Genomic DNA, 27,706 nt, shown 5'->3' with positions numbered 1-27,706 from the left:
GCATGCGCGCGCCACAGGCCGCAGCCCGGACCAGCCCCGCGTCCCCGGCCGCTGCCGCGGTGGTCCTGGCCCGGCCCTTCTTTCCTCCAGCCCGCGTTCCAGGTGCGGAGGGCGGCCGCCGAGCCCCCCCCGCAGCGCGGGGCGGGGTGGCGCGGGGAGATGCGGTGGGGGCTGGGACCGGACGCGGGGTTCGGGGCCCCCACCCGCCCGTCGCGCCACCTGCGGAGCCCGCGCTCGACCCGCCGACCCCGCTCCCGCCAGGCGCGCGAACAAAACAAGTTGCAGGTCGCCGCCGCCGGAGGGGGCGGGCGGGTCACTCACCCTCATCCTGCTCAGCGGGCTCGGCTCGTCCGGCCGCGGGGATAGGGAGGACCAGAGGACCACCAGCACCAGGAAGCTGCCCACCACCAGCAAACTGCGTAAGAGGAGCCCGATCTTCAGCCTCATCTTCCTCCGGCGGCGAGACGCGCACAGCCGGGCGCAGCCGCCGCCACCGCTCTCCCCTCCCTCCTTCCCCCTCCGCGCTCGCCGCCTCCTCCTCCCGCCCCCGCCGCCCGGCGGCCGCCCTCCCCGCCTCCGATCCGGAACTCCCCTCGCCTGGCGGGCCGCCCCACCCCCGCTCTCCCCTCCCTCCCCCGGCCGCTCCCGCCCCCACGCCCTCGCTGGGCGGCCCCCGGCCGGCCCGCAGCCGCTTCCCCGCCGCTGTCCACCCGACCCCCCCCAGGTCCTGCTACCATGCGACTAACTTACACTCTCCCCAGGTCTGTCCTCAGCCTCGGCCCCACCGCTCAGCCCTAAAAGCTGCCCGGGTCCCCAACTTTTATTGTCCTTTCGGGCTGTAACTCCGGCCTTAACGCCGGCCCCCCGGCCCCCGCCGCGGGGCGGGCGGGAAGGAAACCAGGAAGTCGCGGCGGCCGTTGCCGCAGCTCCACGTGGCTGATTTATAGCTGGATTTTTCCTTATTGATTGTGCTCGCTTCTTCACACGGCTCCTTAAGGAGCCGGATTTGTATCCGAAAGGCCCAGGTGTGATGTGCAAATATCACCGGACCCCAGGAGCTCTACTTGGAAAGCGGGTAGTACGTCGCTGTCTCTTGAGCTAATTAGAAGAAAGCCAACCTAGTGGGAATAAGCAATACCAATCTTGTTCAAGGGCTAAGTTTCTATTCCTAGGACCGAGGATTTCGGGGTTTGTAAAACAATACTAAAAAAAAAAAAAAAAATACTCCACCCTCGTCGTCTCCTTCAGACCCGATTTTTGCCGCTTGATGGAGGTTCCTTGATTTCTGTTTTTCAAAAGCCTTTCAGAAGCCTGAGACCTACATTACACAGGAAAGGGTATTGACAAATGTTTAGCCAGATGCCCCAGCCGGAGGAAATAATTTTTGTGCCCATATCTCCCAACAAAGATGTCAGTCGCCTCTATTGCCAGATGCACGTGATTATGTTATCAGTGTGACCTCGTATCTGCCTAATTCAAGTTGAACAGAATGTTTAATATCTTCTCCTAAGTTTTAGGATGGTAAAAGTTGATCCTTCTTCCTTAATATTGTCTCCTATCTGCAGGTACTTTAAAACAAGTGAAACCCGGTTATTTAAATTTCTAGAATGAAATAGAGAATTTCATTCAGGATAGATAAAGAATTGTACCAGACCAACTCCATGTGCTTAATGGTTTGGGTTACACTACCTAGGATATTGGGGATTTCTGTAGATGCCAGTCACTTCAGAATTCCCACGAAATATTTGCAGTGAACAATAGGGGGAAATGTAGAATGGCTGACAATATGGTCAGGTCTGTTCTTGGCTGGATAATTGTGCAGAGTAATGCATGTAAGCCCAATACATACAGCACCTGGAGGGCTGTCATGGGTTGAATACAAGTCACTGTCTGACTCAGCATTTTTATCAACTACTTAAATCAAAACCAGTTGCTTTTCATATAGGACGAGGGAGACTGCTGAAGACCTTTTTTTTTTTTGATGAAAAATACCTGGACTTTAATTTGATTGATAAAGTATGAACCGGCTGGGTAATGTAGAAAGCTACTGCCCCACTCCTGGGTCAATTCAGGTCCATGTGGGGACCCAGGCATCACCTGTACCCAGGTGATTCTGACCCAGCTCATCTGTGCACCACCTTCAGAGAAACAGTGAAAGGAAGGGGTGCTTGGGGAAAGGTTTATTTAGATAACTGTGGAAAGCAGGAACAAGATCATCTGTGGACCCAACTTGGGCTGTTCACAGTGGGGAGGGCTCCTTTGCAAAGCAGACGTCCTTAGAGACTGGGCTTGGAGGAGGTGACCTTCAAGGGATCTTACTCCTATCACATGAGGGGATAATTCCATTTGAAGTCAGCAGCTGAAGTCCTCCAGGAGTAATGAAACCTTCTGTTTGTGCTCTCATTTGCACAGTCAGAGGAGACAGCTTTTGATTATTAAGAAAATAGGAAGCTTTATTTTTACTCTTATGAGCATAGTCGGGCAGGTGTGCAAATTGAAAGTGGTCCTTATCACTCCCTAAGGCAATCGGAAGGATTCTTGGGCAGAAATGGTATTCAGAGATGACCCTGCCACCCCCCTTTAAGTTTTGCACAGAGAACTTAAAATACGTGTGAAAGGACACAAGAAATTGACCAGTGGGTATATGGTTGTAAAAGCTCAGGCTCCTCTGAGTCCTAGCAATGTTTTTTTTTTTCTTTTTTGCGGTACGCAGGCCTCTCACTGCTGTGGCCTCTCCCGTTGTGGAGCACAGGCTCCAGACGCGCAGGCTCAGCGGCCATGGCTCATGGGCCCAGCCGCTCTGCGGTATGTGGGATCTTCCCAGACCGGGGCACGAACCCGTGTCCCCTGCATCTGCAGGCGGACTCTCAACCACCGCGCCACCAGGGAAGCCCCTAGCAATGTTTAAAAGAAACTCAAAGTATAAAATACAAGCCTGTTGCATCATTTGCAAGGAGGCGGCCTCAGCAGAGTTGACCCAACTCTTTAGAAAATGAGGAGCTACACGCGTCCAAAGCTTAGTTCATGGTAAGTCACTTAACCTCTCTGAACCTTGGGCTCTTGTCTGTCGGACAGTGATTGCAATACTCACCTCACAATATCATCAAAAGGAATAATGGAGGTCAAGTACATATGCAAATATAAAGTACAGATAGAGTAATGGGCAAGTCTCAGTGTGTCTGGGTGTAATTCGTTTTTTCTTAATGAATACTACAGTTACCATATGACAGGGATTGTTGTAGGGGAATACTTCTGGTTTGTCTAACCCGGGGTTCGCTGGGAAAGAGGGTTGAGACCAGAACTTAATTGGAGGGACACGGGACGGCCAAGAGAGCCTTGTCCTCTGTCAGGTTATGGTGGCTCATGTGGCAGGTGGTGACATGGTGTCTTCAGCTGGGGGCTCCACAGTAATGGGGGAAAGATAATTCTTTTGAAGGCCTGGTGTTTGCAGGATGCTTCACACGTGTTACTGCATTTAATCTTTACACCACGTGAGTGGGGCTGGCGTCACCATTGTTCTCAAGCTGGGATTCAAAGCAGACTAGATTTCTAGAGAAATCAGATTTTTAGAGATTAGATTTCTAGTCTCAGAATTCGTGTGGCTGCGTCCATACTCCTTGCCAAGCTGAGCTAGCCTTCTGGGCCCGGAATATAAATGTGTTCTTAGGATGCAAAAGGTCAGGGCCTCAAGATTTGTTGCTTTTAAATTCTTCCCCTGCCTGCTCTGTCCGAGGGGAACCCACCATGAGGAGCTGCGCCCTTGCCGGGGCTGCTGTTTAGAGGTGAGATGCCCGCTCCGGGGGTCTAACCACTCCTTCCTTCCTTCTTTATCCTGCAGCCAAGCTGAACATCTGAATTGCTAAGTGTGTCTTGAACTCCCTTTGCTTCCAGGCGGTGGGGGGGGGGGGGGGTTCTTTTTGCCTGAAGTGACACAAAAGCTTTCCCATGCTTCCTCCCGAATCCCTCCCATCCCCCAGGCCCCTCCCCACCAACACACTGGGACCGGTACCCTGCTGGGTGCTCTACCTCTCCCTCCCTGATAATTACATAAGGTATGTGAGGACGGAGCCTTGTCTGTCCAGTTCATCCTTGTATCCCGTTTGTAGAAAGGGTTCAATAAATATTTTTTGGTGAAATAATGAATAATTGGATTGAGAATATAAACAGAAGGTGAAACTTAGAAGAAACGCCAGGACTATATCAACTGCTGGTCCTCCGTACCTGGAGCTTCTCCTTCCAAGGATAAAACTTTGTGGGTTTTATTTAATTAGAAAAGTGATTATTTTAGCTATCGTGGTTGTCACCATCAGCTGGTAGACTGTTATTTCCCCTCACTTTGAATCCTACTAGGGTTACTCAGGACTAAGAAGGAAGTAATGATTTTAATTTAAATTCAGATCATTGTGTCTACTGAGGTTTCCAAAAAAGGAAGAAAGAAAGGAAGGAAAGAATTAAATTGTATTGAAATGGGAACACATAGCCTTGGGCAAGTACTATTAGCAACCAAAGTTCAATTTTAACTATATGTGATTGTTAAGAGCTCAGGTTAAATTAGTCTCAGTGACCTATAAATTACTGGTTAAATATCCTAGTGCCTATTCTGTAAACCGTTTGATCACCTCTTTTCAAAGAAGAACATCCGTGATAGTATTTTTAAGTTAAGAATGTATTATAGGGAATTCCCTGGTGGTCCAGTGGTTAGGACTCGGTGCTTTCACTGCCTGGGGCCCAGGTTCGATCCCTGGTCAGGGAACTAAGATTCCGAAAGCCACGCGACCAAAAAAAAAAAATGTATTATATTGTTTAGAAAATAATTGTTATTTAAATTTTTTTAAGTATAAAAAATATACTTTAAAAATATTTTTTTTTACTTAAGAATATATTCTTAAGTTTGTTAAGAATATATTAATTTTGGACAGTGTTTATTAGTTATCTCTTACTGCATAACAAATTACCCCCAAATGTAGCATTTTAAAGCAACAAACTTTTACTATTTCATGCAGTTCTGAGGGTCGGGAATCCAGGAGTGGCCCAGCTAGGTGGCTCTGGCCCAGGGTCTCTCCTGAGGTTGTTGTCGGGCTGTCAGGTGGGCCTGGAGGAACCTGCTTCCAAGTTCACTCCCAAGGCCAACAGGCAGGCCTCACGGGCTACTGAGGGACACTTCAGTTCCTTGTCACAGAGCTGCTCAGGACAAGGCAGCTGGCTTCCTGCAGGGAAAGATCTGGGAGAGGGAGGGAGGGAGGGAGAGAAAGAGAGAGAGACAGGGGTCCAGAAGCTGTGGTCTGGTGCCATGTGGAAGGGGGCCACACAAGGCTTTGAATCCTAGGAGGTCAGGGTCTTTGGAGGCTTAAGAACAACACTGAAAATCAGAATACTCGTTATTCCATTTATTATTTGTAGTATTTCGCTTACCATTATGATATGCTGAAGTCTTTCAAAAAGAATTCAGATCTTAAATAATTGCTCATTTCTGATTATCTTGCAAAGAAATACTCTGTATACTGTCTTCAACTCTAAAACGAAGGTGTTGGGCCAAAGAATCTTGAACACCCCTTCCCATTCTGAAATTCTGATTGTCCTGTGATGTTAATAGATGGTTGAGACTTTTCAATTTACACTCTTGTGTAGAATACAACCAAGTCAAATTCTGCTTCTATACTTTTTTTTTTTCTGGCATGTATTACTATTTCTGTAATAAACTTAAAGAGATGGATAATTCCTGAGTTGTGCTCATCTGGAATAAAGACTGTTGTCACTAGGGCTTCCATTTGATGAGGTTAATGGTCTCCTACACTGTTGTGAAGGAAGAAATGCTTATTTTAAAACCGTTTTAACAGCTACTGAGTCTGTGCTCTAGAGCCCATGAGCCACAACTACTGAGCCCGTGCACCACAACTACTGAAGCCCACGTGCCACAACTACTGAAGCCCTCGCGCCACAACTACTGAAGCCCACACACCTAGAGCCTGTGCTCCGCAACAAGAGAAGTCACCGCGGTGAGAAGCCCGCGCACCACAATGAAGAGTAGCCCCCGTGCACCGCAACTAGAGAAAGCCCACGCGCCGCAACTAGAGAAAGCCCGCAAGCAGCAATGAAGACCCAACGCAGCCAAAAATAAATACATAAATTTAATTTTTTTAAAACAAAGTTCTTTTAGATTGAACGCTGTAGAACACTACCTCTCCAGGAGTCTGTACTGTTTTCAGACTCCCGTATTTCAGAAGTGCTCTTCTGACTTGACCATTTATTTAAGCGTCGACTGAACCACATTCTGTCTCCTAACAGTCTTGTTTGGAACCCCTTCAGCAACTTCCCATTGCTCTCAGAATTAAGCCCAAACCTCTCAATTTATTCCAAAGACCTTTGCGAGCCAGCCTCTGCTACCTCCACAGGCTCAGCTGGGCCACGAGTCCTCTTTTCCAACCTAAACTGCAGCTACGTTGACCTTCTCTCCATTTCTGGAATGGGCCAAGTTCTCTCTCCCTTCTAGGCCTTCACACAGGTTATTCCCTTACCCGGAACACTCTCTTAGTTTCAGCACCAACTGCTTCCCACCAAACTCCCATCATCCTTCAGAATCAGTTTATACATCAGTTCCTCCAGATTCCTCCGTTCTCTTCAGACCCCAGCCCTGCCCTATGCTGTCCGAGCCCCCTGTTCACGCTTGGACATGGCATGTAGGGCTCAGCTTTGTCATTGCTTACTCAGTGGTCTGTCACCCCCATCAGGCCATGTCCTCATTTGGTGTCATCTTCCGAGACGTTCACAGTGCCTAGCACACAGGACCTGCTGTGTTGGGGGAGAAGGAGTGAAGGCATAGTTGACATGTGCTGTGTTTCACATGCTCACTCTATGTTTTAAGCAGGTTTGGAAACATTGTGTGATAGAAGATATACTGCATATATGTACAGGAAGAGAAAATGTTCTTGTTCTTTGCTCAGTTGTTAGAAGATAACTGAAGAAAAGATGAACTTTCCGGTGTGGAATCTAGAAAAATGATACAGATGAACTTATTTGCAAAGCAGAAATAGAGACACAGACAGAGAGAAAAGACAATGCCGGGGGGTGGGGCATGAATTGGGAGATTGGGACTGACATAATCACACTACCATGTATAAAATAGATAACTACTGAGAACCTACTATGTAGCACAGGGAACTCTACTCAGTGCTCTGTGGTGACCTAAATGGGAAGGACATCCAAAAAAGAGGGGATAGATGTATACATATGGCTGATTCACTTTGTTATACAGCAGAAACTAACACAACATTGTAAAGCAATTACACTCCGATAAAAATTAATTTTAAAAAAGCAAATTAAAAAAATGGTGAACTTTCCAGGCATTAGCAAGATGCAGTATGGCATAGTTGGAAAATAAAAGATTTGGAATTACCAGATATCTGCTTCCTGTTCAGCCTCTGATTCTCAGATCATTTAGGGTAATCTCTCTGCATAAGCTCTCTGCAGTCTATACCTCAGTTGCTTTGTATGCAATTCTGTTGTTTCTCTTTTGAGTTGTCTGAAAAGGTTTCTAGGCATAGTCCATTACTAAAAATAACCCAGTCATTTTTATAGCTAATAAAAATTATATCAGGTAGTTCTGTCACTAAAAAATTAAAATCTTAGAAACCGAAGCTAGTCACTCTCCCCACTTCACCTCAGCTATAAAATTCTTTATCTCAGTTTTCCCTAATCTTTAAGAGTTTCAGTGTCTTTGTACGACTTGATAATGTGTATAGAGGTTGAGGTACTTTTCTTCCCCATGCTTTAATCATTTTGAATGATTAAAAGGTCTTAAAAGGCAATAATATCTAAATGTTTTGCAAAAGTATTTTAGAAGTAGGTGGCTTTGCCCTCATTTAGGGGCTGGGGAAGGAGGGTGCACCGTTCTACATTTTTATCTGACCAAAATGAGTGCTGTAATTCCTAGATAATAAACTGAAACTACCTCTCTGCCCACTGATGTGGAAGTTTATGTGCACAAACTGTCATAGGACTTACAGTAATACCTTGACAAATTTCAGTTTTGAAGACTTTTTTCATGTCATTTAACCACACTCTGCTGAGAACTTGAGTCTTTCTTCAGTGAATTTCATACTCTAATTTCATGAAACTTTAATACTTGAAGGGAAATTAGAAATGAGAGTCTAGCCAACTCTCATTTTATGTAAGATAGGTGGGTTCTTGGTGCCTCTTACTGAAAGAGCTTCTTTCTGTTCCACCTCTGTTGCATCAAAGTTATGCTCCGAGAGATGATCAGTACAGTTGTCCCTCGTTATCTGAGGGGGATTGGTTCCAGGACCCCTCGGACCAAAATCCGAGGATGCTCAAGTCCCTTGTGTAAAATGATATATATTCACATATAACTTATGCGTATCTTTCTTTATACTTTAAATCATCTCTAGGTTGCTTATAATACCTAATACAATGTAAATAGTATGTAAATAGTTGTTAAGTACAATGTAAATGCTATTTAAATAGTTCCCATTAGTGTGACAAATTCAAGTTTTGCTTTTTGTGTGTGTGTGTGTTTTTTTTTTTTTTTTTGCAGTACGCGGGCCCCTCACTGCCATGGCCTCTCCCGTTGCGGAGCACAGGCTCCGGACGCGCAGGCTCAGCGGCCATGGCTCATGGGCCCAGCCGCTCCGCGGCATGTGGGATCTTCCCGGACCGGGGCACGAACCCGTGTCCCCTGCATCGGCAGGCGGACCCTCAACCACTGCGCCACCAGGGAAGCCCCTCAAGTTTCGCTTTTTGAAACTTTCTGGAATTTTCTTTTTTCCAAATAGTTTCAGGACGTAGAACCCACTGTTAGCAGACTGCCAACTGTATTAGCAAAACAGAGGCTGGTTTCTCTTGAAGGTGTCAGGTTCCCATGTTAAAGAATGTGAGATTCTAGGTGATGCATTTTGCCAAATCTCTCTGGCCGGACCACAATAGGTGTAGCTGGATGAGCAGGCTCTCTGCAGGGAGGTGAAGCGGTGTGGAGCAGAAGAAAGGGGCCAAGGACGAAGGAACATTGTCCTGCTTGTCCGAGGCAGCCTGCAGCCCAAAAGGCACATGATGGGAACGACAAAGAAGAGCTTTGCACCATCTTCTGAATGGTTTTGACTAGTTATAATAAGATTGGGTTATTTTTAGTAATTGACTATGCCTAGAAGCCTTTTCTGACGCTTCAAAGGAGATAAGCAAAGTTGCATACGAATGAAACTGAGGTGTATGCTGGGTATACGCAGGGAGATTATCCTAAATGATCCAGGAATTAGAGGCTGGCCTGGGAGCAGATATCTGGTAATTCTAAGCCTTACGTTTTCCAACGACGTCATTCCCCACCTGGCTGATGCCCAGAAATTTCATCTTTTCAGACTGAACGGTGAACAGTACATTTTCTCTTTATTTGAACACGTGGCTCTATGTTAATGACGACTTGGAGGGCCACACCTGGGAGATGTGGGCCCAGAGTGGTGATCTTCACGGGAGCTCAAAACACTTGTCATTTAAAACTTTGGTTTGTGACTTTTCACTTGTGAGGGCATATGATATGCATGGGTGTTATTGTGGTACCTGTATGCAAATCGAGACTTAGTGAAGTATGGTATTCTTAGAGCTACTGGTCAAGGCAATGCGAAATAGATCTTTTTGCATAAAAAATTACTGTCGTTTAGATAAATGTACCTTTTGGCATATCGCAAAGAGTTTTGAAATTTGAATTTTAATTCCTTTTTATTTTTTTTGGAGAATGGTCTTTGAGGTCTTGGTCTTATGGGATGGCTTCTATTTCTCAAACTATGTAAAAAGATTTTTAACAATCCCTTGTTATGATCTTTTATTGTATATTTATAGATATTTCTATTTATTCAGCAGTGTTTGGAGCACGTATCCTGTGCTAGCCATTGTTTTAAATGATGGGAAACAGCAGGAAACTAGAGGAGCAGAAATCCTTGTGGTCATGGAGTCAGACAATAAACAAGGTATGTAAATGATTATGTATTGTTATCGATGCTGGTATATCACTTACGTGCCAAGAATTATCCTAAGAGCTTACAAGAATAACTCATTTACTTAGGTGGTGTAGTAGAAGACAAATACTGTGGAAAGAAATCAAGGAGGGAAGTGGGATTTGGAATGCGGATGGGAGTGAGGGAAGGTTTCAATTTTAAAGAGTCTGAGACAGTCGCATTGAGGGGATAATATCTGGACAAGACCTGAAGGGCTGAGGGAACAGGGCGAATGGCTACCTGAGCGGAGGTGGCTTCAGGCCGAAAGGGCAGCAGATACAAAGGCCCTGAGGCAAGAACATTCCTGCTTGTTTTAGGAAAAGCAAGGACGAGAGGAGAGCTTTGGCTGAGAAAGTGTGGGTGGCGTGGCCCGATGTAACTCACATCCAAGTAGGACCACAGCCTCTGGCTTCTGGGTTTGTTAAGGAAAGGAACAACGATAAAAGCAAGGGCCAGTTAGAAGGCTATTTTCATAATCCAGACAGGGGCTCGTGGTAGCCTGGACGAGGATTCTGACCGTGGAGGTGGTTAGAATAGGTCAGAATATGGGTATATTTTGATTACTCTTCAACTATTATGGTTCCAAATCACTGAAGTTGTTGTGCTGCTTCCAGGCTGTTTGTAAGTAGTTAAATTAAAAACCTGTAAAACAAACTCTTTAAAGGCTCTGGCAGCACACATTATTACTTTTGTGATACTCGGCAATTTGGTTTAGATTTTCATGTGTACAGTATATTCTCAAGTGGAACTACCTGTACTTGGAGATAGAATCTCCCAAGTAACAGTGGCAGTTAAGGTGCGGGGCCAACTGAGCTGATGAAAACAACTGGAAGTGCCAGGTGAAATACCTCTGCAATCTTTCTAAATGTGTCCATGCATGGGTAACAAGAAAATAAATACTAAGGTAAAAGACTGAACAGACAGGTAAGCTGAGTATGGAAGCTGGCTTTTGCCTTAGGGCTTTGGCCAAACCTAGGGTGCCTGAGTATCTTTTACATCCTGAGTTCAAGGATTTAGGAACAGAAAACAAATTCAGGGTCCATCCCAAAGTGGAAAGCCTAATAGGACCTCAAAAACTAGGATCCCTGAAGGGTTCCATCCCCAAGGTGAGAGAACTGAGTGAACCCATTCCCCTCACCCTGAAGAGAAACGTCCCTCCACACATAGCCCACACCATCCAACTAGGAAACTAGTCATCATAATGTGGCCCTGACCCTGGTTTGCAGTCAGAATTCACACAACTTGGATGCCTAGAAAAACCTCAGACCAAGAACTTAAAGTGATCCCAGACTAGTGGCGTCACAAGGCATCTGAACTGCAAATGTGAATCCTTTTTGAAAGAACTCTCTTCACCTCAGGCTTTGAAAAATGTCCTGTTCCTGTGTCCCTAAGAAGATGAGTCACTCACAGTTGAAAATCACTAAACTCCCAAAGCCCTGGGTGGGAAATAATATTCTACAAGATAGGCTGCCTGGAAAACTTAGCAGTTAGAATGACCAGACACAGAATATAATCACATTTAATACACTTCAAGAAGTGAAAAGAGAGCTCTGAAAATATGAGTAAAATTGAGAAAAGACCTAATTTCCAGAAATAAAAAAATACTAAGTTAATGGACGGGTTAAACAGTACAGTAGAACTGTTACTGAAATGTTCTCATCGCTTGGCCTCTGGGCGCTTGGTTGTTTTCCTGTCTCTCGGGCCACTCATTGTCAGTCTCATCACAAATTCCGCTATCTAAAAAGACAGCATTGTTTAGAATTCAGTTCTAGTTCTTTTTCTTTTCCTCAGTTTTGAATCTGTGTGAGGATTGACCCATTCACAAGGTTTCAGTTCCGTTAAGTGGAATTCATTTATTTTCCCACCAAATCGTCTATTCTTCCTAGGCTCCTGATTTAGCCATTGACACTTAAAAAAGAAATTTCTAAGACATCTTTCATAGTTTCTTCCACTTTTCCTTCCAGATTTCATCATTAACAAGTCAGGACCACCCCATCACTGATGTTTCCTTTTGCATCTCTTCCCACTGCTATGATTCACATTTCTTTGCAGTTTCTTTACCATGTTCCCATCGTTTAATCTCCTATTTCTTAAAACCATTCGACCTACCACTACTATTATTTTTCTAAAATATAAGTTCAACGATATCACCCCTGGAGCAAAAACCTCTAGTGGTTCACCTTACATTGTGTCCTGGAAGTATAATGGCCTCAAATGAGATACTGAAGCATACTTAGGCTAAATACATCCTAAAGATTGTAGGTTCCGTGAACTTTTTGGTACAGAGTGTTAGAAAATGAGGTGGATGGTGGAGAAGGAGAAGATCTGCAGGACCTTCTTAAATAAGTTCTTGGTAGAACATTTGTCTTCTAGGGCAAAATCATGCGTAGCAACCTGTTCTGCTTAGGTTTGAGAAGTGGCAGTAAGTGAAATAAAGTACATTCGCGCATCCAGTTGACGACCAGATAAATGACTTCAGCTCAGATTAAGCAAACTGAAAAAGTCAAAATAAGGCCCATAGAAAAGGTGCTTCCAAACCAGGGAACAGGAGTTTGGAAGATTTTAAGACTTTGAGGAAGAACATCAATGAATGAGGGTAGACTGATTGCTATGACAAACAACCCCACAACTTCAGGGGCTTCATACAATGAAAATGTATCACATCACAATCCCATCCTCTTCGCAGGTTGCGGGGAGGGAAGGGACTCCGCCCCTCCCAGCCCGTTAGGGATCCAGGCTTTTCCCATTCAGTGGATCTCCCATCCCCTGAGGAACCCAAGCCCTCCACTGGATTCTTTGCATCTAGCTGGCAATTTAGGGAAAAAAAGAGCAGGTGCAGGATCGATCCCCTATGATGAGTTTTAAGAGCCAGGCCTGGAGCGGTGAACATTCCTTCTGATAACTTTTATTGGCTAGAACTCAGCCACAGGTACTGGTAGGTGAATAGTTAAATGGTGTATTTGGTCCTTCAAATCATGTTTTAGAAAATAGTAGCATGGGAAAATGGAAACAGTAAGTGGGGGAAAATATGATACAAAAGTAAGTGCAGGGCTTCCCTAGTGGCGCAGTGGTTGAGAGTCCACCTGCCGATGCAGGGGACACAGGTTCGTGCCCCGGTCCGGGAAGATCCCACATGCCGTGGAGCGGCTGGGCCCGTGAGCCATGGCCGCTGAGCCTGCGCGTCTGGAGCCTGTGCTCCTCAATGGGAGAGGCCGCAACAGTGAGAGGCCCGCGTACCGCAAAAAAAAAAAAAAAAAAAAAAAGTAAGTGCATTCTGGTTCTAACTCGTTAATAAAATAAATATTTTCATTTAAAAAAGCCTATAAGGAAATAACCCACTAACATTTTGATCTCTGTCTAAATAGTGGGATTGTTGGGAATCTTCTCAATATTCCTCTTTCTTATCTAAATTATTGATTATGAAAATGTTACTTTTCAAAATAAACCTTATCAAAAAAATTTTAAAGAAAGAAAGTGGTGTGTCTTTAAAAGATTTCTATATTCCTGGAAATTACCCATCAGAGGCCTTGTACATAGTAGGTGCTTAATACGTTTTCAAAGATTCACCATATTCATTGACTGAATAGAGTAATTAAATGGAAAAAGCCTAAGAACTAAATGTTAAGGAACTGTTATTTCCCTAATGATGCTATGTAAATGTGGTAACAGGTGAGCCAAATCACCACACTTTCTATGATAATCTGATTTCAGTTTTGTAACACTTAAGTCATATAGTAGATGTGGTACCAATACTAGCGAGTTACCTGTGTTAGTGTTTCCCGAACTTTATTCATCTTGGTACTGTTTATGCCATTTTTAGTCATACCTAGAGTAGTATACATATTATTGCTTAATATTTTCCATTAAAATTATATACTTTTATAAAGTTAAGTTTAGCTTTGTACTAAACAATGATACTAGTAAAATCACAGGACTGTGGTATTAATTTTTCAACACTTATTAAAATTAATGCATAATTATCAAAATTTTAAAAATTCACATTCTACTTAATCATCCCTTTTAACCCCAACTTTACTACACTTTAGAAATAACTGACCTATTATATGTCATATTTATCTACTTAATGTTTTAGGTTCAAGCTTCTATAATGTTTAGGTTCAAGGTTCCATGAACAATACAGGTTTTGCCCACCTGACAGAATATCTAGTTTTATGAATTATGCTCTAATTTTGTGATTTATGTTCATGTATAGGTGAACATAAAGTGAATGTTTAATAGGTACTATAAATAAGTTAACTTACTTTTTAACAATTTGTTTTTAAACGATGAATACTCCATCTTCCCCACACCCATCCCATTAATGGAATCCCACTGATACGATACAGAATGTTTCTAAGGCAAAACAAAATAAGTCAGTTAATATATGGAACTTTTTGTTTTGTTTTTTTTTGCGGTACGCGGGCCTCTCACTGTTGTGGCCTCTCCCGTTGTGGAGCACAGGCTCCAGAGGCGCAGGCTCAGTAGTTGTGGCTCATGGGGCCAGCTGCTCCACGGCATGTGGGATCTTCCCAGACCAGGGCACGAACCCGTGTCCCCTGCATCGGCAGGCGGACTCTCAACCACTGCGCCACCAGGGAAGCCCTGGAACATTTTTTAAAGACCAGAATTCTTTGGTTTGCACGTAGCTCACATGAGTAAAATAGAGAGGTAGCTACTGTTTCTCAAGATCATGATCCTGCTCCCAGAGATGATAAATGACAACAACAGCAAAAGCTGGCCATTAATTTCACACTTTGGGTGCAAATTTCTTTTTTGAATGACAAAGAATACAAACTTTGGGTTTTGTGACTCTTGAACTAAAAATACAGAGGGAATTGTAGAATGTACATCTGGGGAAATCCTTAGGATAGAGACCTTTTCCGGGATGATTTATGTGTTGTCTAAAAATAAGGCTGTGGTTTCTTGGTTGTTCCTGGCTTTGTGGTTATTAAGTTTTTCACTTTTTAAAAACCAAGTGTTAAGAAAGAGGTGGGAACCAGGAAAACAGGGTGAAGTCAGCGAAATAAAACGGAGATCCACAGCCAAGGGGATGACTTAATAGGTCACATTAGGTAGGTTATGGTAAAAAAACCTACAAGATTTTCTTTTCCTGCGTTTTAAAAAGAAAACAAAAATCTTCAGCACAGATCCCATCTACAGAGACTGGAGGGTCTCGGAGGACAGGAGCTGACTGATGAACATTCACGCTCATTGTGGGGCACGGACTTTGAGAACAAGCCTTTTCCTGAGTACCGAGGACCATAGACACGTTGGCTGAGCTGTTTGTTATCCTTACCAATGGGGTGTGGCTGAGATTCCACTACATATATTGTCCCACCACGTGATTCATCCAGCGGGTGTATTTTAATTATTGAACCAAGACGTGAGTAATTGGAAAGGAGGAAACCTAAGAAGAAACACCAGTTCTTCTGCATTGACCTATACAGGTCAGGAACTAGGAGGTCTTTTGTTTTTTCTTTTGACGTCTAAAAAGAAATATTCTGACATCTCCAAGAGAAAGAGCAAGAAAACAGAGGGATGAAACACTCCCGATCTAGGGCCTGTAGTCAATGTCCCATTTACCCCATGTGTCACCTGCTTGAGCCCTAACCCCTACTATCCACCACTCCAGTTACCCTGATCTTTCCTGTTCTTAGGGTATGATTTAAACAGCCTGTTCTCCTCTTTTTGGAAGTTGGATACAAATGATAAATAATAAGTGGTGAATTTGGCCTCACTTTTGACTGACCTCATTAGGCTTTAAATGGGAATCACAGAGACCCACAAAGGTACATTGCGGTTGTCCTGGCACCGAGCACTAATGGGTAGAGTTCACAAATAAAATAATAGAAATGATTCTGTCTTGCGTGGACTCTGGGGAAACAGCAGACAGATATCCCCTCTGGTCAGTAGCTGGAGGAGTCCGGGCTGTGCGGCCCCAGAGGCAGAGCTACAGAACAGTCCCTGCTGTGCCTCGAGGACAGCCCTTGCCCTGCCCCGATGGGAGAACTGTTGTTTAATTGCTGGTCTTTACAGCCACGTTGCATGCGTAACCGTCATCTTCAGGGGACCAAAGTACCTCTGCTGAGTTTATCATAGTGCAAGAGTGTCTCAGCTTCACAAACTGTGATGGGGCAACCTAAATTAAGCTTTTTTTTTTTTTTTTTTTTTGCGGTACGCGGGCCTCTCACTGTTGTGGCCTCTCCCGTTGCGGAGCACAGGCTCCGGACGCGCAGGCTCAGCGGCCATGGCTCACGGGCCCAGCCGCTCCGCGGCATGTGGGATCTTCCCGGACGGGGCACGAACCCGCGTCCCCTGCGTTGGCAGGCGAACTCTCAACCACTGCGCCACCAGGGAAGCCCCTAAGCTATTTTACTTGCTTTGTTGGAAGAGGGGGACCAAGGTCAAAGAAACTGGCCTTAGAACACACCGTGCTGCAAATAAGATTTGAACCCATTTCTATAAACTCCCAGTCTAAGGTTTCCTTTTACTCGATGGAAACTCCTATATCAAGTTGAAGACATGAATCATTTGTTCAGTTTAATTAAGTGTTCGTAAACTGAGCATGGGCACTGGAGACACAGCGCTGGATGAGCCGGGAAAATCCCCTGCTCTCACAGAGCTTAGAGGCCCAGAAGGAAGGTGGACAGTAAGTTATGTAAGGTGTGTTATGATGAGACCCACTTCAGATTCAGTACACGATGCAACGGAGGCGCCTCATGCTACCTAAATCCAGTGGATCACAGAGGGGCTCCTTGAAGAGCAGACTGATGCAGGAGTAGGTGTTACCCAGCCAAGAAGGTGGCTGAGGGAGATAAAAGAACAGAAAGCGGTCCTACGGCTGGTGTGAGTGATCCACGGAGCGCGATGGCTAAACCAAGGATTTTAGAAATAATCTTAAGGACAACAGGAAAGGGAGGAAACCAGACCACATTGGGTGTGGATTGAGAGCAACAGAGAGCCTGGAGTCCACGTGGTTCAGCTTAGAGTCCCTCGCCTCCCATTACCAGATAATGTTAAGAATGCACAAATATTTATTTTCCTAAAAGACTGAAGGAAGAGAAGCCAGCGCTCTTCTTCAGTTCAGACAATTTCTGTCTGCTAAATAGCTGCTGCATTCTAGGGCATGTAATACCTGTACTAGGCGCCCTTCAGACTCAAGGAGCAAGTAACTATGTCCTGGTGTCTGCTTACCCATTACATTCAGAGCAGTGCTTACGAGCACCTCACTGACAGCAATCTGATGGGAAGACAGGACAAAACAAAATGCAACAGCTCGGCCCGTCTGCAAACAGCTATTAGGCAGACTGCTTAACATTTTAACAAATAACCAAGTTGATCTCAGGATTACCTCCGAGAGTAAGAGAATTTGGGAGTTTTATTTTTTTAAAAATATTAAGAACAAATTTCAATTTTATGCCACCAAATTACTTTTTGCTTAAAAATATGAGTGCAGGGCTTCCCTGGTGGCACAGTGGTTGAGAGTCCGCCTGCCGATGCAGGGGACACGAGTTCGGGCCCTGGTCCGGGAAGATCCCACATGCTGCAGAGCGGCTAGGCCCATGAGCCATGGCCGCTGAGCCTGCGTGTCCGGAGCTTGTGCTCCGCAACGGGAGAGGCCGCAACAGTGAGAGGCCCGTGTACCACCAAAAAATATATATATATATGAGTGCATACCATGTGCCAGGCATTACACAGGGACTCGAATTGAGGACCTTGCTCCTGGCCTCTGGGGAGCTTACAAATGGGCGGGAGCTACAGATATTGGGACAAGACGTCACGGTGGGTTGTGCTCTAGAAAAGGAACTACAGTAACAGGGATGACTTCGTGAACCTGTGGAAGGTGAACGAGAGCAATGCTGTTCCTTCATTGTTCTTTTGTTGACACAATTTTTAATAAGATGGTTTAAATCCAACATATTTTTGTTTTCTTTTAAAATTTTCTAAATCAAAAAAGGAGCAGGTAGGGGCTTCCCTGGTGGCGTAGTGGTTGAGAGTCCACCTGCCGATGCAGGGGACGCGGGTTCGTGCCCCAGTCCAGGAAGATCCCACATGCCACGGAGCGGCTGGGCCCCTGAGCCATGGCCGCTGAGCCTGCGCGTCCGGAGCCTGTGCTCCGCAACAGGAGAGGCCACAACAGTGAGAGGCCCGCGAACCGCAAAAAAAAAAAAAAAAAAAAAAAAAAAGGAGCAGGTAGCAAATTGACTCCAGAAATGAAACTGTTTTCATCACAAGGAGACATTTTCAATGTGATTTGACAGTTTTCCATCAGCACGGATCAAAGAACATCAACCAGTGGACTAGGCCCTGGAAATATTTATGACTGTCCAGTTTGCTTTCTTTTTTAAAAAAGACAAACTATTCACAGTTTTAAAAGCATTTGTATAACTTTCTTCTAACACACTATGCACAAATTTTCATATCTCAACATGGAAAGGATTCTGGTTGTATTTGAAAGGTTCGAGGGTATGTAATAAGCCTCACCGTTCACATATGATTTCACTGATACATTCATGCAACACATGTTGAGTGACTGTGCCAGACAGAGGACACAACGTCCTGCTCTTATGGAGCTCACAGCCTGGGAAATCCAAATGGAATGATTAATGGTTTTAGAAAGTGTTTCTTTTGCTTGGCCGTTCTTCTCACTACTACCTCTAATTAAAAATTTAACGCTCTATTTTATAACGATTTCCAAATATCCCTTTCTACTATTAGAATTGTGTGAAAACACTCTTTTTCTGGGTACCTGTCATTCAGTGTTATGCCATAATGGCTGACATCATGAACTTATCAAGAGTTTCACTGCCATGATTCACTCTAGTTGATGCCTTATGGTCAAAAGGAAAGAAAGGAAAGGAAAGGAAAGGAAAGGAAAGAGAGAGAGGGAAGGAGGGAGGGAGGGAGGAAGAAAGGAAGGTAGAAGGAAGGAAGGAAGAAGGAAGGAAGGAAGGGGATGCTAATGAGCATTGCTACCTGTGAAGCTCTTTACGGATAATGTATGATAAGAAAAGAAAAAAATTGAAACAAAAAATTTGGGGAGCAGAAATCTGGGAGCGCAGAAAAGAGAAAAAGTAAACTAGAACTAGAATTGTGCAACAAATTAGAATTATTATTATTTATTTTATTTTATTTTATTTTGCGGTATGCGGGCCTCTCACTGCTGTGGCCTTTCCTGTTGCGGAGCACAGGCTCCGGACGCGCAGGCTCAGCGGCCATGGCTCACGGGCCCAGCCGCTCCATGGCATGTGGGATCTTCCCGGACCGGGGCACGAACCCATGTCCCCTGCATCGGCAGGCGGACTCTCAACCACTGCGCCACCAGGGAAGCCCTAGAATTATTTTTAACCGAACTTGAGAAAACAGGAGGTTAATAATCCATGAATGCAATCTAAGGAAAATCCTCAATTGCTTAAGCTAAGGATTGAGGAAATCTTAAATCAGATGTGTTAGCAAGAGGAAATAAATTATTACAATTCTTTAATTCAACATTAAATAAAATTTCAATCACCAGTTCCTCTTGTGAAGTCTACCAAGCGACTTGAACTGTGTCTCTTGCCTAGAAATAGGTCAGTTAAATAAATGATTGCAAAGGAGTATATGACGATGTCTGATTTCATGAGTCATTTAATGCTTAATAACAAAAGCAAATCAATCAAGGGGGAAAATATCAATAGTTCAAATCTGTTGCATCTGAGGTTTTAAATTTTATTTTGCTTCTTTAATTTTGAAATCTCAGCATTAGAAATCAGAATTTTTCATTACCTTTCTCTTTCCTTAAGTGACCGTTTATTGAATTCATTGTATTATATATGGAAATTTTAAAATGCAGATTGTTTTACTTCAAAGGTTTTTTAAAAATGTTGATTGCACAGAGAGAAGGTGCTGGGAATAAGAATTCACACCTGCATACAAGCAGGCATTTAAAACAACTGTCCATCATTTAAAATCTGCATTCTCATGCTTTAGCATCAGTGAGTTAAAAGAGGAACTTTACCACTTAGAGTTTCCATCAACCTGCATTTACTGATCCCCTGCAGTATGAGCCCTGTGGTTTCAGAGCAGCACAACCTCACCCAACCACGCGCAGCAGCTCCAGACTAGTCCCCCGTCTTCATTTAGACCTACCGTCTACCACCCAGCTCAAACCAAGCGGGGAAGAGGGGGTGGGAGGAATTGGGAGATTGGGATTGACATATATACACTACTATGTATAAAATAGATAACTAATGAGAACCTGCTGTATAGCACAGGGAGCTCTACTCAGTGCTCTGTGGTGACCTAAATGGGAAGGAAACCCAAAAAAGAGGGGATAGATGTATACGTTTAGCTGATTTACTTTACTGTACAGCAGAAACTAACACAACATTGTATAGCAACTATACTCCAATACGAATTTTAAAAAACTCATTGGGGGGCTTCCCTGGTGGCGCAGCGGTTGGGAGTCTGCCTGCTAATGCAGGGGACACGGGTTCGAGCCCTGGTCTGGGAGGATCCCACATGCCGCAGAGCAACTAGGCCCGTGAGCCACAACTACTGAGCCTGCGCGTTTGGAGCCTGTGCTCCGCAACAGGAGAGGCCGCGATAGTGAGAGGTCTGCGCACCGAGATGAAGAGTGGCCCCCTCTTGCTACAAGTAGAGAAAGCCCTCGCACAGAAACGAAGACCCAACACAGCAAAAATACATTAATTAAATTTAAAAAAAACAAAAAAACTCACCGGGTAGTAAAGTTCCTTCTTATTTCTACAAATTCGAAGAATAGTTGTTTCAAAGCATAAAGTACAAGAAAATGAAAGACCGAAGGACTGAATGCTAGAGTTTTGCAGGCGGGGTTTCAGCAGAGCGCACAGCCTCATCCCCCGGGAGGGTAGTAGGTATGCTACGCAGGGCCCACTGTGTGTTCCCCAAACTCCTCCCGGTTCTTCCGGAAGCACAGCCTTAGTGCGTTTCCCAGACCCTCGTACAGGGGTCACATGACTGCGTTCTGGCCAATGGAAATAACGTACACCACTTGCAGGCCTGGACCCTGATCATCAGCGTACACAGTCCTCCAAGTTCTGTCTTTTCCTCTGCCCGTCGTCAGATGAACAGAATTCAGGGGAAGACAAGGTCAACGGGCTGGAAGAGTCCCTCTGAGGGCATGTGTGGAACCCCCGCTTCTTCCTACTGCACTCGTACTGGACTGTGACCAAGCAAGAACTTAGCCTCCACTGCGTTACACCCCCGAAGCTTGGGGTTGTCATAGAAGTTATTACACGATGAATAACACAGGTGTAAAGCGAGATGGTGGCCAGGAGCATAAGAAAGCAAGCATCCTTGATTTACAGTTGGCCGCTCATGCCACATTACTCTGTGTGGACATGAAAATAGCAAAATCAGAACCACAGACAGGGGACTTCCCTGGTGGTCCTGTGGTTAGGACTCCACGCTTTCACTGCTCGGGGATCCCCGGTCAGGGAACTAGATCCCGCGTGCCACAACTAAGACCCAGCACAGACAAATATATAAACATTAAAAAAAAAAAAAAACCCACACAACATAGACAAAAAGTTACTAAGCCTATATATTGAGGTTCAGCTACAGTTGAATACCTTGGCGCTCATCTGCTTTTTCCTTCTAAGGTCTACACATCTGTGTCACCTTTCCCCAGACATGTAGCTGCTGCCTTCCCCTTGGGAACCAATTGTTCACATGTCCCCTCCACATTTCCCCTATGATTATGTAGCTTCATTATCCTGCATTCCTTTCCCAAGTTGTTAAAATTATTTTCTGTTTTTCATAAATTGTTGATAGCCACTTCTTTGACATTAATGAATCTGTAAGGGGAGGAAGATAAGCTCAGTTATTTCAGCATAAAAATAAAAGCCAGTTTTTAAGAAATTGTAATTTTGTTCTTGTTTAATATGTTCTTTTGTGTTTTTTTTTCCCTACCAGATATTGCAATATGTGATAATGGTCTGGTAATCAAAACCAGAATAATGATGATGCCACAATAGACCAATGGATTGAAATAGAAGACCCCAAAGCATGTAAGAAGCATAATAGAATACCCAGAAGTATATATAAATGCCGCTCTTTTCCTCGGAGATTTTTTTTTTTTTTTTGGCCGTACCACGTGCCTTGCAGCATCTTTCCCGACTAGGGGTTGAACCTGGGCCACTGCAGTGAAAGCCCGGAATCCTAACCACTAGCCCAGGGAAGTCCCTATAAATGCCACTCTTGTGTGTACTTTTTTTTTTTTTTTTTTTGCCGTACACGGGCCTCTCACTGTTGTGGCCTCTCCCGTTGCGGAGCACAGGCTCCGGACGCACAGGCTCAGCCGCCATGGCTCACGGGCCCAGCCGCTCCGCGGCACGTGGGATCTTCCCGGACCAGGGCACGAACCCGTGTCCCCTGCATCGGCAGGCGGACTCTCAACCACTGCGCCACCAGGGAAGCCTTCTATATTCTTTTTTAAAACAACACAGTGTAACAGCAAAGCCACCAGAATGGCTTCCAATCTTTCCCGCCTCCTAGTTCACCCCGCACCATGTAATCCCCTCTTACTTTGTAGCAGGGTTGGTCTGTGTGGCCCTAGAACAGCAGGAGGGATGGCAGGTCCTCGGGATTTAGCTCACACTCCTCTTTTGGCTCCCTCGTTATCGGGAAATAGGTCGTCTCGCGAGAGGACACTCAGGCAGCTCTGGAGGGGCCCCTGTGACGAGGAACTGAGACCCACAGCCAGCAAGAACCCAGGCCTAACAATGAACAGGTAAGTGAGCTTGGAAGGCAGTTCAAGTGGCAGTTGAGCCAGTACCCAAGCGTGCCATCCAGAGTCCTAAATCTCAGGAACCGTGCGAGACAACGAATGTTTGTTGCTTTGTGCTACTCTGACAAGTTTTGGGGTAATTTGTTACACATTAGATAATTCAACCACATGGCACATAAAATAAAATCAATAAAACCAATATGGGTCAATGATTAGTAAAGTACACGATTTGACAAGTTTTGACACTTCTGTTTCATCTTGTCTTCCTCAAAATTAATTCCTTTGAGTAAAACATGTGATTACCAGTGTAACTAAAGGATTATTTTCCATTTTATTAAACTCATTAAACAGTATTGCAGTGTATTTGCTTCTATTTAAAAACATGATATGACTCTGGGAAAAAAGCTACTTCAAATTAGCCTAAAAACTATTATTTCTTTCTATCAATGTGTAAAAACATGATGATTGCTTAGTAGAAGTTCCTATGAGGTGGACTGACTTAAACATATATTTATGCATAACATTCTAAACAAACAAGTTCTTTTGAAGTCCTTGAAGGTAGTTTTCTTTCTTGTGAACATCCCCCTTTATACTCCTAAGATTGTTTGCAATCTCTGTCATTATTCTTGGTAGAGTTATACTTCAACAAAGTAACTGAATGCTAACAGTTCTGAATTAGTGAAGCTCCAAATAAAGAAGCTTTATTATGTGTGAGGGTGCTGGAAAGGCTAAAACCCCAAGTTCTGAGTCAAGGCGATCATTCTGAGCAGCCTGTGTCTCTGCCACGGTTACAGCACCAGCGTTCTCCATGCTTCACTGAGGTTGGAATCCAGATATTGGTACTGAATTGTCTCAATCTGGTCACAGTGGTCGTTTTACTTTCCCACTCATTTTCCCTCAATTAGAATGACTAGGGATAATTGATTTTTCCATGTAGAAAAAGAATGAAAGTGAATCTCTGTTTCACAATATTAAAAACAAAAACAGAAACCCGAGTGAATCAAGGGCTTATGTGTGAAAGGCAGAACCTTAAGCATTTTGGAAGCAGATGGAGATTATCCTTATGACCTTGGAAGAATTTCTTCATTAAAATACAAAAATCGCAAATCGCGAAGGAAAAGATTAGAAAATTTGACTACATTGTGAACTTCTCTCTCTCTCTCTCTCTCTCTCTCTCTCTTTCTCTTAAGTGTTATATTATGAAGGAGAATTTTTAGGGAGAATAATGTGACTTAATAAGCTTCATTATTTTGGCAATTCTGGTGCAAATCGTAGTAATACAGAGTCAGAGATCTGGCTCCAAGATCACTTTTTGTGTGTGTGTGATTCTTGGTTTTGATGCCTGTCATAGCCTTAATTTTCTCATTCATATTTTTCTTATATCCTGAATTTTCTCAATTATTGTTTTCTTTTTGTACTTTAGTATCTTTGTAAATTACATCAAAACTAAGGGGGTAGGTAATAAATAAGTTGAACAAAACATTAGATTCGGTTTATGCTGCCAACAGATAAGTATTTCTAACCCGAGCCTTCAAAACATGATAAAAATTTTATAGTAAACAATGGAGGGGCTTCCCTGGTGGTGCAGTGGGTAAGAATCCGCCTGCCAATGCAGGGGACATGGGTTCGAGCCCTGGTCCAGGAAGATCCCACATGCCACGGAGCAACTGAGCCCGCACGCCACAACTACTGAGCCTGTGCTCTAGGACCTCTGTGCCACAACTACTGAGCCTCTGTGCCACAACTACTGAAGCCTGCACACCTAGCATCCCTGCTCCGCAACAAGAGAAGCCACCGCAGTGAGAAGCCTGTGCACCGCAACGAAGAGTAGCCCCACTCGTCACAACTAGAGAAAGCCCGTGCACTGCAAAGGAGACCCAATGCAGCCAGAAATAAACAAACAAATAAATAAACAAATATTTAGAAAATGGATAATTTATGGAGACTTTCTGGCAATACTGAATGCAAATACAGGTAAATCTTCTCCAACTAACTCAGTTTTGGAACGTCTAAACATCCTATAATCTCAGAGACACAACACCATACCCATCAGTAATAGATAATACTTTCTAGTTGTCTAAAGATTCAATTTGTCAAATCATCTCGTTAATTTTTAAAAGGTTGGGTCTTGCATTGCATTTGCTAAATTGGGAGAATAACAGACTCAGACTCTACCTGCAGTTCCTGTAAGTTCTCTCAGAATACAAAGGAGCATGGGGCCCCACTTTTGTTCCTCCCAATTCAATCCTGTTATGCGATGCAGAAGTTACAAAGCTTTCATCAGCAATTACTGACTACTCTTTTTTAATTAATTTTTATTGGAGTATGGTTGCTTTATAATGCTGTGTTAGCCTCCACTGCACAACAAAATGTATCAGATATCATACATATACAGATATCCGCTCCCTTTTGGACTTCCCTCCCATTTAGGTTACCACAGTGCACTAGGTGAGTTCCCTGTGCTATACAGCATGTTCCCATCAGTTGTCCATTTTATACATTGTATCAATAATGTATATGTGTCAATCCCAGTCTCCCAATTGCTTCCACCCCACCCCTTTCCCCCTTGGTATCCATACATTTCTTCTCTGCGTCTGTGTCTCTATTTCTTCTTTGCAACTAAGATCATCTGTGCCATTTTTCTAGATTCCACATGTATGCAATAATATATGACATTTGCTTTTCTCTTTCTGACTTCACTCTGTATGACACTCTCTAGGTCCATCCATGTCTCTACAAATGACCCAATTTCATTCCTTTTTATGGCTGAGTAATATTCCATTGTATATGTATACCACATCTTCTTTATCCATTCCTCTGTCAATGGCCATTTAGGTTGCTTCCATGTCCTGGCTATTGTAAATAGTGCTGCTATAAACATTGGGGTTCATGTGTTTTTCTGAACTATGGTTTTCTCTGGGTATATGCCCAGTAGTGGGATTGCTGTGTCATATGGTAGTTCTATCTTTAGTTCTTTAAGGAACCTCCATACTGTTTTCCATAGTAGCTGCATCAATTTACATTCCCACCAACAGTGCAGGAGGGTTCCCTTTTCTCCACACCCTCTCCACCATTTATTGTTTGTAAATTTTTTGATGATGGCCATTCTAACCCTTGTGAGGTGTTACCTCATTGCAGTTTTGATTTATATTTCTCTGATTAGTGATTCTGAGCATATTTTCGTGTGTTTGTTGTCCATCTGTATGTCTTCTTTGGAGAAATGTCTATCTAGGTCTTCTGCCCATTTTTTGATTGGGTTGTTTGTTTTTTTGATATTGAGCTGTATGAGCTGCTTGTATATTTTGGAGATAATCCTTCTTCAGTTGCTTTGTTTGCTTTGTTTGTTTATGGTCTCCTTTGCTGTGCAAAAGCTTTTAAGTTTAATTAGGTCCCATTTGTTTATTTTTTTATTTTTATTTATTTTTTTACATCTTTATTGGAGTATAATTGCTTTACAATGGTGTGTTAGTTTCTGCTTTATAACAAAGTGAATCAGTTATACATATACATATATTCCCATATCTCTTCCCTCTTGCGGCTCCCTCCCTCCCACCCTCCCTATCCCACCCCTCCAGACGGTCACAAAGCACCGAGCTGATCTCCCTGTGCTATGCAGCTGCTTCCCACTAGCTATCTACCTTACGTTTGGTAGTGTGTATATGTCCATGCCTCTCTCTCGCTTTGTCACAGCTTACCCTTCCCCCCCCATATCCTCAAGTTCATTCTCTAGAAGGTCTGTGTCTTTATTCCTGTCTCACCCCTAGGTTCTTCATGACATTTTTTTCCTTAAATTCCATATGTATGTGTTAGCATACGGTATTTGTCTTTCTCTTTCTGACTTACTTCACTCTGTATGACAGACTCTAGGTCTATCCACCTCATTACAAATAGCTCAATTTCATTTCTTTTTATGGCTGAGTAATATTCCATTGTATATATGTGCCACATCTTCTTTATCCATTCATCCGTTGATGGGCACTTAGGTTGTTTCCATCTCCGGGCTATTGTAAATAGAGCTGCAATGAACATTGTGGTACGTGACTCATTTTGAATTATGGTTTTCTCAGGGTATATGCCCAGTAGTGGGATTGCTGGATCATATGGTAGTTCTATTTGTAGTTTTTTAAGGAACCTCCATACTGTTGTCCACAGTGGCTGTATCAATTTACATTCCCACCAACAGTGCCAGAGTGTTCCCTTTTCTCCACACCCTCTCCAGCATTTATTGTTTCTAGATTTTTTATGATGGCCATTCTGACTGGTGTGAGATGATATCTCATTGTAGTTTTGATTTGCATTTCTCTAATGATTAATGATGTTGAGCATTCCTTCATGTGTTTGTTGGCAGTCTGTATATCTTCTTTGGAGAAATGTCTATTTAGGTCTTCTGCCCATTTTTGGATTGGGTTGTTTGTTTTTTTGTTATTGAGCTGCATGAGCTGGTTATAAACTTTGGAGGTTAATCCTTTGTCAGTTGCTTCATTTGCAAATATTTTCTCCCATTCTGAGGGTTGTCTTTTGGTCTTGTTTATGGTTTCCTTTGCTGTGCAAAAGCTTTGAAGTTTCATTTGGTCCCATTTGTTTATTTTTGTTTTTATTTCCATTTCTCTAGGAGGTGGGTGAAAAAGGATCTTGCTGTGATTTATGTCATAGAGTGTCCTGCCTATGTTTTCCTCTAAGAGTTTGATAGTTTCTGGCCTTACATTTAGGTCTTTAATCCATTTTGAGCTTATTTTTGTGTATGGTGTTAGGAAGTGATCTAATCTTATACTTTTTCATGTACCTGTCCAGTTTTCCCAGCACCACTTATTGAAGAGGCTGTCCTTTCTCCACTGTGCATTCCTGCCTCCTTTATCAAAGATAAGGTGACCATATGTGCGTAGGTTTATCTCTGGCTTTCTATCCTGTTCCATTGATCTATGTTTCTGTTTTTGTGCCAGTACCATACTGTCTTGATTAC

General features: G+C 43.6%; 1 protein-coding gene across 5 annotated transcripts in view; it reads right to left on the bottom strand.

Moving 5' to 3' along the window:
• The window catches only part of GALNT7 (polypeptide N-acetylgalactosaminyltransferase 7), a 118,121-nt gene extending 115,369 nt beyond the window's left edge, over positions 1 to 2,752 (bottom strand). For 3 of the 5 annotated variants that reach the window (XR_003790894.1, XM_029203968.1, XM_029203969.1), the window contains exon 1: positions 322 to 516. Coding sequence is in view for 3 of the 5 variants with exons in the window: in XM_029203968.1 (XP_029059801.1) it covers positions 322 to 447 (126 nt within the window). In the remaining 2 variants the exon portion in view is untranslated. Of the gene's footprint in view, positions 1 to 321; positions 517 to 750 lie in introns of those variants that run through there. The other 2 variants (XM_029203970.1, XM_029203973.1) reach the window with 2 other exon arrangements.
• Positions 2,753 to 27,706: the final 24,954 nt, after the last annotated feature.

This window comes from Monodon monoceros, unplaced genomic scaffold, assembly GCF_005190385.1.
Source record: "Monodon monoceros isolate NGI ecotype Baffin Bay Population unplaced genomic scaffold, NGI_Narwhal_1 Super_Scaffold_5, whole genome shotgun sequence".
Lineage (NCBI taxonomy): Eukaryota > Metazoa > Chordata > Mammalia > Artiodactyla > Monodontidae > Monodon > Monodon monoceros.
This window is presented reverse-complemented; position numbering and strand designations above follow the sequence as displayed.